Below are 18,542 nucleotides of genomic sequence, written 5' to 3'. Positions count from 1 at the left end.
TCTTTTCTAAACTTGTTGCCGTCAAAGCTTTTTCGTTTTAAACGTTTTGGTTATTCCATAAATTTTACTTATCAGTTGAAATTTAACACTTGAAGAATTTGTCTGGCTACACAACGTTTTCTTTGTTGAAGTCAAAATGTGTAGGGAAACTTTTTGGACGTTTTTTTTTATTATTGCAAAATTGTTTATATTTCATTATATGAAGTAAGATATTCTCCATGGCCAGTATATGGTATGTATGTCGAAAATGATGCAAATCAGGAACAGAAATAGTTGGAATTTCTGCTGCAGTGAATCAAAACGTAAAGTCTACCTAGTACTTGAAGAAATAGAATTTTTCACGTAAAAAAAATCGTTTTATTGGTCTTTTGCCTACTAGTGTTTGTACTTCTAATATATGCTACATATATATTCGTACATAATTCACTGTTCTTACTAAATTATTTTAAATTTCTGCCGGTCTTCATGTTTGTTGGTAAGTGGTGGGGTTTTTTTTGTTTCCAGGCGAGAACAAAACATATTGTAAACTACTTCCCAGTATAAACGTTATACAGTAATTTAAAACAATACTCACTTTTTCGAAACTCAGCTACGTTCCTCTGATATAAATTTCATTTGCAGAATTACTCACCTAAAACTTAAAAATTAACCCATATTTAGTGGGCATATTTAATAATATGATGCATTTTTGTACTTTTCGAACAGGTTCATCGAGAGAGGCTGAATTTAGAATGTCCTTCATGTTCATGCTATCAATGGCAGTTATTCTGATGAAGAATTTTTATTGACGGGAGCTACGGCGATATACATGTACAGCCAGTTGTATGGACCAATTTATTGATAGCCCGGTGACAAGTGTTAGCTTAGTAAGGACTACTTGATTGTACAAATTCTGGAATAGTGTGTTTCAAAAATGATCCCATTCAAGAAATTTTTTTCCTTAAATTACGCAATAATTTTGACTTATATAAATCTTCGTACAGTATTTAAAGAAGAAAATGAATACTACTACATTGTATCAGATATTGTCCTGAAGAAATATATGGCATTCAAATTTTTATATGTTTTACACATGAATCACAAATTTAGCAAGAAATTCAGAATTATGCATCTGAGACACCTCCTTATGTTTGCCCCTCGTCATTTGTTTTATATATATATATATATATATATATATATATATATATATATATATATATATATATATATATATATATATATATATATATATATATATATATATATGACTGCTCACTTCACAAACTCCGTTCCTTTCCACGAATGATTCACCTAAATGTAAAAAACTAAATTATTCCACCTCCACCTCTGCTATATTTATTCTTTCCTGGGTAAAGTTCCTGATGAATACGAGATAATTTGTTTCGAATCAAAGTCAAATACGAGCTCTCCGTGTATATATATATATATATATATATATATATATATATATATATATATATATATATATATATATATATATATATATATATATATATATATATATATAAACTGACAACAAACAGTGCGAAACTAATATCTAATTAGCCTGGGCGCTTTCGACTCTTTAATGAGTAATTTTCAAAGTCAAATACAAAACATAGACAAGACAAACAAATAAGCTTAAAAACGGTTATGTTTGCAAAACTTTACATGGCTGTTTCCACAGGAATTAAACCTTTAAATTTATTATGTTCCAACTAGTATATTTCAACTTGTTGCTGATACCGGAAAATATTATTATTGACTAAGAAATCAATGAGCCATAACGACATCTGTTATTTTTATGTACATTTATGTGAGCGCAAATTATATCATGGATATTTAATTGTAGTCATTATAGGCTATTAAGCAAATTGAGAGAATGCTCCTAATTTGCTTAATAGTCTATAATGACTACAATTAAATATCCGGGATATAAGTTGCACTTATATATATATATATATATATATATATATATATATATATATATATATATATATATATATATATTGCTGCTCAATTTTTGTATGGTCCTAATTTACTTTCAATATTTTTCTGCTCAAGTCATTCCAACATTTATTATGTTGACTTTTTACAAACTGTTTTCTTCTCTACAGGTAAACTGTGATAATTGAACTGTGATGATGATGTAATATTTTGTTATTTGTTTCCATGGAATGTTTTAATATGTGCAAGAAATTAACATCCTGCATTTTAATAATTATTATCCCGATAACCCCATGAAATCGTTGCGCAGTATTCTCTTTACTGATTGTCTGCGATCGTAGTAAAATTTTCTTTACCCCGCCTTACGGAATTTGTATGGTCCTAATTTACTTTCAATATTTTTCTGCTCAAGTCATTCCAACATTTATTATGTTGACTTTTTACAAACTGTTTTCTTCTCTACAGGTAAACTGTGATAATTGAACTGTGATGATGATGTAATATTTTGTTATTTGTTTCCATGGAATGTTTTAATATGTGCAAGAAATTAACATCCTGCATTTTAATAATTATTATCCCGATAACCCCATGAAATCGTTGCGCAGTATTCTCTTTACTGATTGTCTGCGATCGTAGTAAAATTTTCTTTACCCCGCCTTACGGAATTTGTATGGTCCTAATTTACTTTCAATATTTTTCTGCTCAAGTCATTCCAACATTTATTATGTTGACTTTTTACAAACTGTTTTCTTCTCTACAGGTAAACTGTGATAATTGAACTGTGATGATGATGTAATATTTTGTTATTTGTTTCCATGGAATGTTTTAATATGTGCAAGAAATTAACATCCTGCATTTTAATAATTATTATCCCGATAACCCCATGAAATCGTTGCGCAGTATTCTCTTTACTGATTGTCTGCGATCGTAGAAAAATTTTCTTTACCCCGCCTTACGGAATTTGTTTTCTTTTTAATAGTACTATGAATACTTTGGCGGCTATTTTTCGAATCGGATTACCAAAGGAAATTGAGAAAAACGGTCCCATCTTTATGAATATGGCGATTTTACCCAACTGGGGCTTGTTATTCCATGTAAATGGCGTTAAACGCCAAAGAACAACAACAACAACAAATAACATTAAGAGTATTGTCCATTGATAGTGTGCATGACGGGAGGGGTGGGCGGTAATCCGGTAACAAGGAATTCGCCCTATATAAAAGAGTGGTTTAAATGTTAACTTCTAGAAGCAAATAAACTCTGTTCATAGAAGAAAATACACATCAACAGGTCTCTCAACTGACCGAACGCTAGGCCTATCTAACCACAGTATTTTTATTTGGTGAAATAACTCAAACAAATGAATGTCTCTTATGTGATGCAATTCCCACTTTCTCCTGTTCTAAATTCAACTAATGCAAAATGCGGTCACAAATACATTACAGTCACCGTAGTAGAGAGCGATTGCTGAAACGAAATTTTTCTTTTTTAAAATTAAAAAGTGTTGTTCGGCCAGGGCTCACTTACAAGCCCGGCTCTGGGCCCCCTTACAGGACGGGGCCCTGGGGATATGTCCCCGGTTGCCCCTACCCATATGTCGGCCCTGATTACAGTAAATATTGAATTTCTTCAACCAGTAATACTCCTTTCAGATGAATATCCAACAACTTCCAGTTCTGAAAATGACATACCTTAGGTATCAATATTGTTACGTTGATCGTCCAACCTCAATGAAGCAAACTATGTGACATCACACCGAAATTCCAAACACATTCTGAGTTGAGAAAATATGTTCTCTGAGTTCCATTCATTCGGAAGGACAATTATTCTTTTAATTCTAATTTGTAAACAAAAATATGTTTTTAAATATTGTTGGTTATAACACTGCCCCCCCCCCCCGACAATAGTCTGGGACTATTTTTTACGCGTAATAAATGAAAGGTACAACATCTGAGTCAGAATAAACGAAATTATTTTTTCTTTCCATCTACTTCCATTACAATAAAAGTTATGTGACAAACATAATCTCAAGTGGGTAATGATTTAATATTACATTTATGAAACTAGTTGCAAAATGTCCAGCTTTTATTCGCCAATGCTCGCATTCAATTCGTTTAAAAAATTCAATATTAAATAATTACCCATTTGAGATCCTCTGTACGTCTCAATTTTTCAATCCCCAACGTTTCGTAACTTAACATGTCACAACACCATTAAGTCATACAGGACAAAGGCGTAATGTGGAACATATTTTAATATCTCAGTCATTTTCCTTCGGCTAATTTTGGAAGCTTAAATGAATAATATCAGTGGGCTTTTTCTCGTGTGATAAAAATAATATTTAATGCGTGCCCATTTCAAATGCAATTAATAGATCTCGTCCAGTAAGTGTATTCTCTCGTCGCCGAGGATGCTGGTCTGCGCAGATATGAGGCGTTATTGATCTGAAACACGGACGAGTCTGAGTGTTTTCTAAACAGAAGTCTTTGTCTGAAAACATTATGCAGACGAGAATTCACAGTTGTAACAACAGCAATTTATTTTGATAGACGCAAACACTACATAATCATAATGAATGCATATTTGAATGATAACTGAAGAATGTGTCTGAACGTGCACAAGCAGTGTAAAATGTGTATTTTATACAGCTGTAGAAATATTGTTCACCACCATGTTTGCCCTGTACCTCAGGATTTCGATGAAGAATGGTCATAAAAAACAATTTGAGGGAGATTAACCATTGTTAAGTTGAAGCAACTATCGTACAAAGACCACTGACGCCTGAATTTATTTTCTGCACCAAAACGTATTTTTATAAAGCTAATGTAGTCTGTGATTATAAAGTGAGTGTGCTTGGTTATTTGCCTAGTATGTTTTTGTTTCTTCCATACCGTCCTTGGGAAAGTTAATCAAATAATTTCTGCAAACAGAGTTTGTTTTTGTATTAAATACTGACCCACATTTCTTGACATTTCATTTGTTTGTTGACATGATCTTAACAGAACGCCCACCTTCTGTAATATCTTTCAGAATGGTGTTTAATTTTCGCTCATGTATGCACAGTTCTACACTGCAAAATCTCTAAAGCAATTATGTTCTGGGAGGGACAAATTGAAGTAATTAATGGAGGTGGCTGTGGAATGATACTGTAGAAGGCAAATAAAATAATAGGTTGGAAAGCAACAACCTGCTGTGTGCCAAGGCAGGAAGACTTATAGGAACTGGAATGCATGCATGAAATTATTATTATTACAGTTACATATCATCAGAACCAAATCTTTGCTTACATTAGTCTTGATCTCAAATAAAATGTATGAAACGAGTCGAATAATTTTCATATGTTGCGATCATTGTCTAACACATAAGCTTAAAGTGTTCGACTGGTTTCATAAATTTCATTGAATATGAACAGAAACATACCATTCTTTTTGTCAAATGAAACAAATTCCAGATTGTGTGTGATGAAACCACAGAATAGTGTATATTAATTCGAAAAATGCAGTCGAGCAGTAATGTGGTTATGGCCTGTGTAGATCAGCCATCTTACTACTATTTCATCCAATACGACTTGGACCGATTTGATCCAATACGACTTCGACCAATTTCATCCAATACGACTTCGACCGATTTCATATATTACAGTTTGGACCTGTTTCAACTATTACCACTTCAACCTATTTCATCTATTACAACTTCAATCTGTTTCATTTACTACAACTACGACCTATTTCATCTTTCTTTTACAACTTCGACCTATTTCATATATTACAACTTTAAGCTATATAATCTATTACAGCTTAAAAGTATTTCATCTATTACAACTTTGATATATTTCTGCTATCGTTGCCGTTGAAAAGTTAGTTTGGCAATGAAGCAGAACATGTAACATGTGACAGCCTTAAAAGAGACAAGAACATTTTAGAGATGGAAAAACGTGGAACAACGTATAGTAGACGTTAGTAAAGCACGTACTATTCTAAAAGCGATCATGCAAAGATGATGGCTTATTACCATATATATAGGAAATTATTGATTAAAGTAAGTGTAAGTTTGGTAGGAAGCTAAAAGTTCTATAATATATCAATCATTTGAAAACAAGCGTACACAAAAGACTTTTGAAAACAAAAGTATACCAAAGTTATGTGGAAGAAATTTAGAAGGTATACACAATGAAATTGAGAATCACAGAAAAGAAAACATGCAGCGCAGACATAAAGAACATTTGGAGATATACGCAAAGAACCAGACGTGGAAGATAAGCAAGCAGAAAAAAGAAAGACCCCCTCCAAAAATATAAAAAAACGACTGTAAATGTGTCCTGATCTATTGTATGTGTCAATTTGGAATTTTTTTATTACACACCAGTATTTGAGTTGTTGTTTGAAAATGACCTTTCATCACTGAATGTACTAAAATCTATCTAAGAAAAAGAAAGATAGAAAGAGAACAAAAGGCAAGAAATGTTTTCTTTCACGATATATCGTTCTCTAGAAGTAAGACAATCATTTAAAGAAACTATTTACGTAATATATCGTTTCTTGAATATAAAACTTCAAGTTGACAAAATTATAGCCCAGCAAATAAGAATAGAAAAGAAACTCAAGAATTTCAGAGCATTATAGATAAATTGTTGTGAAATAATCCGTGTCGCATATGACATATGCATCTGAATGTACACACAAGTATTTCAGGTTTATCACAAATTGTCACTGAGTACGTTAAAACAATATACATTGATTTGTATGCAAATGCATTGTCTCCTTATGAATGTATATTTGTCTGCCTCTTCATTACGTTCCATTATCATTTCCCAGAGTGCCCATACTGTACCAACCCCTAATATTAAATTCCTTTAATCTCTGTATCATCCCGTATCCCATGTTAAATATCCATAGGCGGCCATAGTGACATCATAGCGTCGAATTCCCGTATCTCCATACTCTCCCAAGTGCACAGTTACATTTTTCATAGCTTCCAAACCTTCCCAACACGTTAAATTTTCGTAGGAGCCAGCGTTGAAACCAGTAATACTTATTCCCTAAATTCTCACAGGACACTGTAAAGTCCCTTCAACCCCAACCCCACCAAAAAAAAAAAGAAAGTAACAAAATATGATGGCAAATTTCCAGAAAACGTTAGAGTAACTGATCCATGTAAAATTCCCATATGACCCCCAAATTAACTTCAGCCCCTATTTTACATGGATGTTTCATATAGTTCCATACTTTCCATCCATGTCAAATTCCGATTGGATCCCACACCGCCTTATCCATTAAAATTTCTCTATGGGACATAGATAAGCTAATCTATGTTAAATTCCCACAGGACCACATAGTGGCCTATCCATGTTCAATTCCCATTGGTTCCCTTAGTACATAGAACCTCTTTAGCATTGATTTTACATTGGTTCCCATATTGTCCCACAAGCTCATAATATCCATACCCATTCGACCCTGTGCTCATCCCCAAACAAATGATGGAACAAAGCTGAAGGCAAAGACTCGAGGTTCACCAGAATTCACTCGCTTGGCAATACAGATCCACTGGAGTTTCATTTATAAATGTAACATATGTATATACATTCAGTCAGGGAGATCGAAGAGACAATAACATGCTCCAATATATCAAAGAACCTTTATGTTTTGCAACGTGCTAGAAAATGAGTACAACATTGTATTATAGAGTGCTAGTAGTATTCGCAGCCAAGAAACAAGAATGTAACATCTTTGGAAAACACCATGTATGCTGAAACTTATTAAATTACCAAATTCGCGAAATCTATTGATGTACGAAATATTTAAAGAGCACTAATTGACCGTAATAATAAGATGAATGCTACTTAAAATTACATCAAACTACATGATTTAATTAATTCGTTTTTAATTATTATTACTGTTTTATTATTAAATTCAATGTTATTTTCATCTCATCTCGATTTCCTTATTTTATACATGCAATATTATCTATCATATTTGATGTATAATGTTCTGATAAATCTAATAAGAAATTCCTTTTGAACACTGCTTATATATGGATAACCCCTTTTGCCAAAGAGCACTGGTAAAATGGTCATGTCTCTTGGAATGTGACCAATTTACTGCACAGGGCCACGTTGCAAATAAAATTAAGGGTGTCAGTCAATGGAAAAAGGGCGGGGGAGGGACCTATAACATGGAACCCAGCCTATGACAAGCGTGATTTAAATGTCAACTCTAAGGGTAATTAAACTCACACCTGTTTAGAGAAGAATGTGGACATTTGACGGTCTCTAAACTGACAGTATGTTTTCCAAGCGTTTTTCCGTTGCGGTAATATAGTTGCAGCAAGCTAATGTTTCTTATGTGATGCAATTCTGACTCTAAATAAAATTTGTCTTTGTCCATGTCTATCGTATTTTTCCGAATGAAATAATGCATATATCCGGTCACAAATGCATTAAAACTGGAATTTCTTCATCCGGTAATCATCATGGGCGCCCGCACATAGGGACATCTAAATATGTTTTGGCCTATATCAGTAAAACTCAATAGCTGACTACTACATGTTGCCCCCACCCACACTCCCCACTCCCGAAAATAAATCTGCGGACGCATCTAGTAATCATCTCATCACATGAGAATCCAACAACTGGACTGCTTAGTATTGGAATTGGCATTCTTTAGGTAGGTCACGTTAATATTTTCCATCCATCCATTCTTACAAGATACATTTAAACATTGGTACGCCCGAAATACTAAATAATGCGCATTTCAGAGTTGAGTGTCACCCTTTCATCCTGTCAACGTTGTCAGAAGTCAAGTCATTCTTGCGTATCCATTAGCGGAGCCAACGTTTGTATGTGTATTTTATCGACCTGGGCTAGATGGATATGCAGATGGTGAGTAATTAAATATTCCCAGTAGCACACAAGAAACGAATAATAATAAAACATGTATGCAAGAGACCAATTGTTACAACTGTATTATGTATTAACAAACACATGGCGACCGCTCCAGTTGAATAGTAGTTAGAGCGTCCGCCGCGGATGCGGGAGGTTGTGGGTTAGATCCCCGGCCGAGTCATACCAAAGACTTCTAAAAATGGTACTAACAGCTGCCTCGCTATGCGCTCAGCATTAAGAGGTTAATGTTAGGACTGGTCGGCCTGGTGTCAGGATAATGTGACTGGGTGAGTCATCATGCTACATGTCTGCCGCATGATGCCCCAGTGCTAGACATCACATTTAAACTGCCACACTGAAGACATCGTAGCGATATGACTGGAAAATTATTAAAACTACGTTTAAAATCTAAATCACACACACACACACACACACACACACACACACACACACACACACACACACAGAAAGACATGAAAAGTCCAGAGAGAGAGAGACAGACAGACACACAGACAGTTGTTGTTGTTGTTGTTGTGGGGTTTAACGCCATTTTTCAGCACACGATAGGCTATACATGGCGGCCAGTATTAATGGTGGAGGAAGAACACGGGAAAACCCCGGAAAGAACCACCGACCCACGAGAAGCTACTGGCAAGCTTTCTCACATACCCACATTTTCTGAATCCGAGACTCCAACCAGCGCAGACAGAGGTGAGATGGCAGTGATCCGTAACGGAGAGCGCTTTAGACCACTCTCTCTCTCTTTCTCTCTCTCTCATCAAACAAAGCGAAACGAACTGTGACTGGTTTTGGTGCAGATTGCTGGATTAGGATTCTGTGAGGCGTTATACAATAAATTTAATTAACTTTACTTTTGTTTATTTGGTATACACTGTTCGAACATATCTCTGACAATCACAACCACGTAGAAGATATGATGGAGGGGACTATATTCCTTCGAACATTTCCTTCATATTGTCTCCTCTCGAAGTTTAAGACTAAAACATACATAGCCCAGGAGGATGTACCCCGCCTCCGGTATTGATTCTCTCTTGGTTGTATAAAATGGTATGCATATATTCTACTGATAGGCAGATGCACTTCAAATGTGATATGCGAAAAAGCTATATCGTAATTACAACTTCTTATGTCGTCATTACGAGTTGCCTATGTGAAAACAATGAAAGCGTGATTCGGCAGTGCATCACGGCGGGTTTGTCGTTGTTGTCAAGGAATTAAGTGGAAATAATTTCAGAAAGACATGAACGGCGCCTGGCAAAATGATTTTATCAAAGATTGATTTCCACGTCTGAAATGTAAGGCAGTTTCAATTTATATATGCTAGCCTACAAAGTACTTGCTTTTTGCTGCTTAATGTAAAACATATGTAGGCACATACAGTCAAACTTTACATGGCATAATGGAATTCTAGATTTTCACGTGTGTACATATAGAAATAAAAAAAATATGAAAAACATTTCCCCCATAGCTCTCAATATTTCACAATTAAATATATATAAAAAAAAGTTTTTACTTAGAAATCTAGAGAAAATAACCAGGCAGGTGACTGTTGTAAAGATAGTACGCGAGCTTAATACAATGGCATTATTGATACATTGATACTGCAAGAGTTTCCTGACTGCACATTGAGGAGTCGCAAATGTTTAGCAGTATATAGTGTTTTTTAATGAATATTAAAATACTGCTTGACTTTCAAATATTAACAGATCCTTGTACACTTCTCTTCATCAGGACTTCAGGTTAAACAGTTCAGAAGCAAACGTGTCTAAATTGGTAAAATATGGTAACCAAGACTACGAACCTTGAAACTATTTGTCTCAAGTACGAGACGATTGCCTTTTAATCAATTAATCAGTCGACGAATGACAACTATGAAAGTGGACTTATTTCTATTGAGAATGAAGTGATGCAAAGGATCTTACTTGTTGTAGGCGGACAACGTTCTAGGGTAACATGTCTTGTTTTGTGTTGGTGCTGGTGGTGACCATTTGCAAAGTATGTAGAAGAAAAAATGTCTCCAGCAGAGAGTTTTTTGCCGCAAATTTGTTCAAGATATACAAAACTTCTACCAGAATTTATCAGGTTTTTCTGTGCAAGAACATCGTCGATTATTCTGCAAAGAAGAACTCTTTTTCTGGTTTTGCAGTCTTTTGCGTTTGGTGGCAGACCCCATTCGTTTGTTGGTACTCCCATTACGCCATCGATGCATTGTATTTGTTTGATTGTTTCTTGCAGGATATATTCTATTTTATTTTGTATTCCTGCAGTTTGTTTTCTATCAACGGCGGTACAACAATATTCTCCAAAACAGGCACACGGATTCCATTTGCTCAAAATGGGTCTTCAAATCCACCCAGACCAGACGACAACGTTGCATATTTTCTATGACAGATGTTCAATGGGTTTATCTACCATGTGTGGGATTTGCAGCAATTTTGTTGTTTAGGGGTTTTGTAACTCCAAACACAATGCTTTCGGTGCTCAACATAACAGCGGTTGTTGTAGTGGCCAGGACGAGTCTTCATTATTGTTTCCAGTAGAAACACGCGCAGCCAGCATTGTTGCATCGCATTTTTTGCAGCTGTTTGCTACATATTGTGGAATGTAGTCGTGCTGGTACAATAGGTATTTGTTGGTCGGGTCACACGATTAAAAATTAAATTGTCTGTTTTCATGTTGTACTAGTTTATTCTATAACTTTTTGTATATTGTCTATACGTTCTTGCAGGTTTGGTCTGCATATGTGCAAGAATAGTTTCTACTTCTGTTCGTTGTTGAACTATCGGTGTTTGCATTCGGTTCTCTTTCTAACGGCTTTGTTTCGTCGTTGAAGCTACTTCATCCTGCCCATGCTTCTCTCGTAATAAAAGAGCTTCTACGTCCAGCACTCGTTGGCAAACTCGTGTTGATGCCAGGAAAACATTTTGTGTGGTTATTGTCTCTTCAGTCGGAAATGGTACAAGACGTCGATTCGCATACCATACTTTCTGATGCCATCGAACAAAGGTTGTATGAGACAAATATACTGATGCCGATGCAACGTTGAGTTTTAAATATGTATCAGGATATCAACCGCATGGTCGTATGCTTCGTGAGAAATATGTTCTGGAATTCTCGCTGGTTTTTCGAAATGTTTGTGACTTTAGTCGAGTACAACTCCGTGGATTGGCAAACCTAACAAAACCATAAGAAGGGTGCCCACATAAAAAATATTTTCTGTTCCAACTTAGGAAGGTCTTGTTCTGCATTTTTTTCGAACCTTCATAAAGCCTCCTAGTTTTGGTATTTCCCCAGTTTATTGCATATAGTATTTTGGTTGCTTTGGATAGTAGTACCAGGTCGCAAAGTATAGCCTCTACTAGTGCTCGCCATTGGTTTTGCATCGGCTATCTCCAAATCAGCAAAAGATGGGGATTTTTCGATAGTACATCTGTCCTACAACAGTTTGTTTTAGTTTCAATTGATCCATCTTCTGTCAACGGACCATACAGATACACATCGATACGGCAGATCTTTCGTTGTTTTATTTCCGGGTTGACAAATGCTCCCAGTCGTTCGTCTGGACATTTGCAGAAATTTGTTACATTGTTTCTTGTACGCCAGCACTTTCCATCATATAAATTTGTTGTAGAACTTTCGACACAATAGCATAATATTCGAGGATCCTATTTAAGTTCTTCCATGAGAATAGATAGACAATTGTTTCCAACACTGTTTTCGGCTGTACAGAATACGATTGGTCAAAACCTTTTTGTGTGTTTTTTTATCACGAATCTGTCGATTTGTTTTGTTGATGTCATAAATTTCTTGTCGTTTCTCCAGTTGGATAACATTTCGACTGCTTCATGTTTGATATAATGTTTGGTATAATTGTTTGCATTTGTTGCTTGTTTGGAGGCTTTGTTGTATACCGTTTCTAGAGAAGGAGGCTATTGGTTGTTTCTCGTGTTCCGTATAGTATTGTTGTTGTTGTTGTTGTTGGGTTTAACGCCATTTTTCAGCACACGATAGGCTATACATGGCGGCCAGTATTAATGGTGGAGGAAGAAACTGGGAAATTCTCGGAAAGAACCACCGACCCTCGAGAAGCTACTGGCAAGCTTTCTCACATACCCACATTGGCCGAATCCGAGACTCGAACCTACGCAGACAGAGGTGAGATGGCAGTGATCCGTAACGGAGAGCACTTTAGACCACTCGGCCACTCGGGGCCCCCTCCGTATAGTATAGTGTTATGTATATTTGATTTAATTATATCTGATTTAATATATATTTGTTTCAATTTAATTGTTTGTCAGTTTTCAATTATTTTTATTTTTCGTTACATGATATTGTAATGTAAATGTTTTCACTAGAGATGATACTTTTTTTAGAAAATAGTTTGACCTTGACTGTTAGGTTATAAACAGCAGGTTATGATCTAAATCCTGACCTTGTTTCAGAATTTGTTGCAACCTTCATAAACAAGTTCTATTTTATTTTAAAATGATTTGTTGTTTCCAAGTTCATGATGGGACTTTGTCTTTAAGATATACACAATCTTTTTTATTATTTTCATTTCTTTGAGTAAAAATGATTGGTTTTCGTCAGGGTCATACTGGGTAAACATGATCTGTAACAAGTACTTGCTTCTATAAAAGTCGAGAAGATGATCACGTGATCCCTTGTTTACGTTTTTGGAAACTATATAATCTCTGTTTTGGAGAATTAATCTCAGTAGAAGCTGGGCTGTTAAACTGTTGTATGTTGTGCTGTTTGGGGTTATTTCATATTACTTGGTTTGGAGTGATTTCAAATTTCTTGGATTCAAAAGAATTAATTCTGTTCTCTTTCTGGAAAATACGTGTGCTTATGTAATATTGTGGAACAAGGACAGTTTTCTTAAAATAAATATTTATTCAGCTATCAGAAACCGGAGTGATAATTCTTGTTTCTATAGGGAACTGTAGAATTCAACACTACATATTCAGCATACGTCATTGTCTTCTATCTTGGATTCTTCGTCGGGATTCGAACTTGAAATCAGTAGAACATTTTGGTATTCGGACTACTAAAATTTTTTTTCTTGGATTATTCTTGGATCATTATTTTGATTTGATTCTATAAAACCGTAAGTTCATATTTTTTCATTTTTACAGAATTTTCCCAGGGAAATAAATTATTGTATTTTTTCAAAGCTTGTTGTTTTGACTCTTTGTTGTGTTACTGTTTATTCGAGCCTAAACAAGTGACATAAGGATAGTAGATGTATGTACGTTTTGTGGTTGTATTTGTTATATTAATACTGAATTTATATGATCTTGGACATCTTCATTACTGCTAGAATATTCGATCATAACATCAGACGATTCATTAGTATAATTCTCTTCAAAAGTAGTTTCGGTTTTAGCAGTTGTATTAGGTGATTTAGTCATCCTCAGAGACTTCAATGTTTCTTGCGCAATAATTTTAAAAAAGCTTTTTCTGCTCATAAGCTTGACCAAGCATGCATCGTTGATGTTGTAAGATAATTCCTAAGTTAATCAATTATCAGTGTGTTCTAGATATGTATCTTAAAACGCATATAACATCTTTTGAGCCTCTTATAAAAATATGTATAAAGCATTCAAACAAAACAGTGGTTTCAGTTTTTCTGTTATGTTTTCACATGCCAGTCAAATGGTAGGTTAACTCCATTATTTGAGACCTTCATACATTCCTTCAAAACATTAATATATATATATATATATATATATATATATATATATATATATATATATATATATATATATATATATATATATATATATATATATATACACATACATTCACTTCCTTTTCAAGTCCACAATTTCTCTACGACAGAAAATTATACTCAGCCAATACAAATTTCCTGTGCTAGAAAAAAGTTATACCACACTGTGAACACACTGTGTTGTGAAACTCAATATCGTGGCTTCCATTCTTTCTGTGCAGTATAGTTACAAACACTTATATAGGCCTGACTGAAAACTTCACTTTCGTGAACTAATAATACACAGGTTGCTCTTAATATGTTGCTTGCTTGCTATAATATGCAAAGGATATGAGGGATAGAGGCTGTGACCTATATTAGGAATACAAATGCAAAACAGACATAATGATGCTACCTCTTCATACAAACATCACCCACTGATAGAGCCGTAAAGCCAGGCCTCCTCAAAGAACACATGATTAACACAATATTTGTAATGCTGTCTCAAATCATTAATAACAAAGAACTTATCTGTAACAAAGAATATATCACATAATAAAGTTGATTGAAATACCGACACAATTTACATGGTGATTAACTAATGAAGACTTATCATTGTTGAATACTGGGGGCATGCAATCCATAAACGAGTGCCATATCGTATTGGGGGCATGCAATCCATAAACGAGTGCCATATCGAGATCGACGAATGTTTCTGATCTAAATATGACCAAACTATTATACCTGACTTTAGTGTTTGTGATTGACCTTTAAATTCGTGATAAAAGCTTTAGAAAAAAAAACAAAATGCATTTAAATAGAAAGAGAGATTATGTCGATTTTACGGTAGTGATGCGCTCGATGTAATACAGAAACACACTGAGAGGACTGGCCATAACACAACGTTTTGAAATACTCCAGCCTTTGTAATACACATCAAACACGGACACACTGAGAAGACTGGGTATAACACAACTATGTCAAGTACTCCAGCCTTTGTAATACACATCAAACACGGACACACTGAGAAGACTGGGTATAACACAACTATGTCAAGTACTCCAGCCTTTGTAATACACATCAAACACGGACACACTGAGAAGACTGGGTATAACACAACTATGTCAAGTACTCCAGCCTTTGTAATACACAACAAACACGGGCACACTGAGAAGACTGGGTATAGCACAACTATGTCAAGTACTCCAGCCTTTGTAATACACAACAAACTCGGGCACACTGAGAAGACTGGGTATAGCACAACTATGTCAAGTACTCCAGCCTTTGTAATACACAACAAACTCGGGCACACTGAGAAGACTGGGTATAACACAACTGTGTCAAGTACTCCAGCCTTTGTAATACACAACAAAACACGGACACACTGAGAATACTGAGTATAACACAAGTATTTTAAGTAATCTAGTCTTGGATATTTTTTACATTTCCGGACTTCAAAGTCATGCAAAAATACTAAATTGTTGAATTAAAGAAAGAGCTGAACAAAAAAGATAAATAAATAAATAAATAAATAAATAAATAATAATGATAATAATAATAATAATAACAATAATATTAATAACAATGATGTTGATGATGATGATGATGATTATGATGATGATGATGATAAGCTAATAATTCTAATTTGCGTTTCTTAATCGCTCATATCAAAATTATAAAATTAGTAAAGAAAATACAGCCCTATCGTGCACGACTGCACTACACTAATATGTTCCACTATGTTCTACACAGAGTAAAAGAAATTGGCCCGGATTATTCACACACTATGTATGTGAACACAACCATATGGACTCTTATCACTGATTTTAAGTATGATGTAGGAATCATAAGATCATTTGCAGACTTGACATTGATAGAAGCATCTTCAAAAATAGACAAGTAAGTACAATTACATTGTTTTTAAAAATATATGTGAATACCTGTGTTTTTCGAACATGACAAATAATTTGGAATGAAATATAAAATATCCCATTGAAATTAATAATAAGATTTGCTGTTAAATGAATAATATACAGCATACAGTTTAAGGCAGTCGTCAACATTAAATCAATGGATACAAAAGTTTTAACCAGTAGGATTTGTAGGTTGAGGATCGGCAGAAAACTGGAGGAAAAAAAAATCAATGCCGGCACGTGACAGCCTAAGCTATACCTTCCTATATATAACACTACGTGACAGCTCTATCTTGATCCTCCTTTCTGAAGGCGTGACAGTGCGAGAAAGCTCCGTTGTTATCCTGTCATAATTATATGAAGTGACAGCTTCGTTTTTATCTCTTTCTTCGATCTATGGCTATATTTGACGCCTTAGTCGTCATAATTATATTAGCGGACACGAAATATTTGTCGAATTTTAACTTATGTAGTGTGAAACCTACTATTTCTACCAATTAACGGCACATAAACATATTTACACCTCAAATATGGCAATCACGAGATGTTCATGTCAAGTGATACAATAGCGAGATGTTCACTTAGACGTTAAGCTTGTTGATCGCAAGATGTTCACTTCGTTGCAGACTTTGTCGAACTTGCGAAACAGTTGCTAAAATCAGCTTTAATCTTCAAATTTTAAATCTGCTTTATAGCTGACACTTTGCAGTTAGATTGTAGATGTAGTACCGATGCAGGCAATGTCAATCGGATCAGACTCGCTGAACACAATCGACTTGTCGCAAAGAAAACAACAGATGCATAAGTACACATATAAGGCGCCACACGCGAACGAGCTCCTCTCCAGAAGAAATCTCTGTTACATGGGTAATCAAACTATATTCTAAGAATATATGACGAACAATATCATTTAAAATGCACCAAAAACCTAGGAGACACATGCTAGATAATGTTTATAAGTGATATTGACAATAACATATAACAGTTAAAATCAAGGTTTGTTGCAGGTGGGGTGTGAAGCTAGTATTTTACGTAAATTAGCTGCATCATATTTCCTTTTACTTACACCGTTCTTTCTCCGTTTTCAAAACTTACAACAAATATTATTTTCTTTTCATTTGTTTTAAAAGTTTTATTGAAAACTTTTGGACTCGTCCAGTACAGCTGATGACACTGACATGGGAATTTACCTTGTTTGAATATCGCCATCAAAGCTACGAGACGGTGACGAATAAGAACAATACCCACTAAGATACACAGTTCGAACTTTGGTGTGGACAAAAAAAAAATGAATTATTATTTTACACCAGAGAACCAGGCTACATAAAGAAGACAAATAAATATTTTGCGACGCACACATTGGCAAGTAAATGGTTTTGATATTTGTACATATTAATTTCAAAATCTTCAATGTGTTCGTTATATTGAGAACAAAATTTACTTTTATTTGTATATCGTGTATTTAATTTCCTATTAACAAAATCTTATATTAACTCTTGGTGCGAGGCCATGCCTTTTGACGAAGACCAGGGGGTTCCCTGTTTAACTGCACTAGCTTAAAAATCGATACCGAATACATGTTCTTCAAGGCTGAAAACAATTCCCTAATTCAAATGAATTTACACATGTGTAGTTTGTAAGCCAGTCTAATGAAAATTACTTGTATTTGTTAACTTTGATGGAAAATTATTATGGTCTAATCTCTATATGATGTATTTGCACTCAATATATTAAACAAATAGCTGAGGTAAAATGACATATGTTGGATAGTATCATGATAAATAAATTCCAGCCGGGCAACATACAGATAGCTGAATAATAATAATAGTTCCCTTAACTACTCACAGTCCTTGTCTCGGTGACATTTACGACACACATCCTATTTCACTTTAATGGGATGTAGCAACAATGTGTTGTTTTTGTTCGCGAATACGTTGAAGAGAACTGGTACATAAATAAAGAGGAATGTAGTGGAAAGCAAACTATATGTGCGACAGACTTCGAGCACCGCAAGAAGTCACAGCCTCAGCATTAAATGGCTATGGCTCTTGACGCAATAGAACCATGACCATAAGATTAGTTTTATTTT

The 18,542-nt window shown here is 34.7% G+C and overlaps 1 protein-coding gene across 1 annotated transcript in view; it reads left to right on the top strand.

Annotated features, from left to right (window-relative positions):
• The window catches only part of LOC149799160 (A disintegrin and metalloproteinase with thrombospondin motifs 4-like), a 126,948-nt gene extending 122,103 nt beyond the window's left edge, over positions 1–4,845 (top strand). The window contains exon 27 of the mRNA XM_089958320.1: positions 706–4,845. Coding sequence (XP_089814446.1) covers positions 706–788 — 83 coding nt within the window. The 3' untranslated portion in view covers positions 789–4,845. The remainder of the gene's footprint in view (positions 1–705) is intronic.
• Positions 4,846–18,542: the final 13,697 nt, after the last annotated feature.

This window comes from Sinohyriopsis cumingii, chromosome 5 (genome assembly GCF_028554795.1).
Source record: "Sinohyriopsis cumingii isolate HCF-2022 chromosome 5, ASM2855479v2, whole genome shotgun sequence".
NCBI lineage: Eukaryota > Metazoa > Mollusca > Bivalvia > Unionida > Unionidae > Sinohyriopsis > Sinohyriopsis cumingii.
This window is presented reverse-complemented; position numbering and strand designations above follow the sequence as displayed.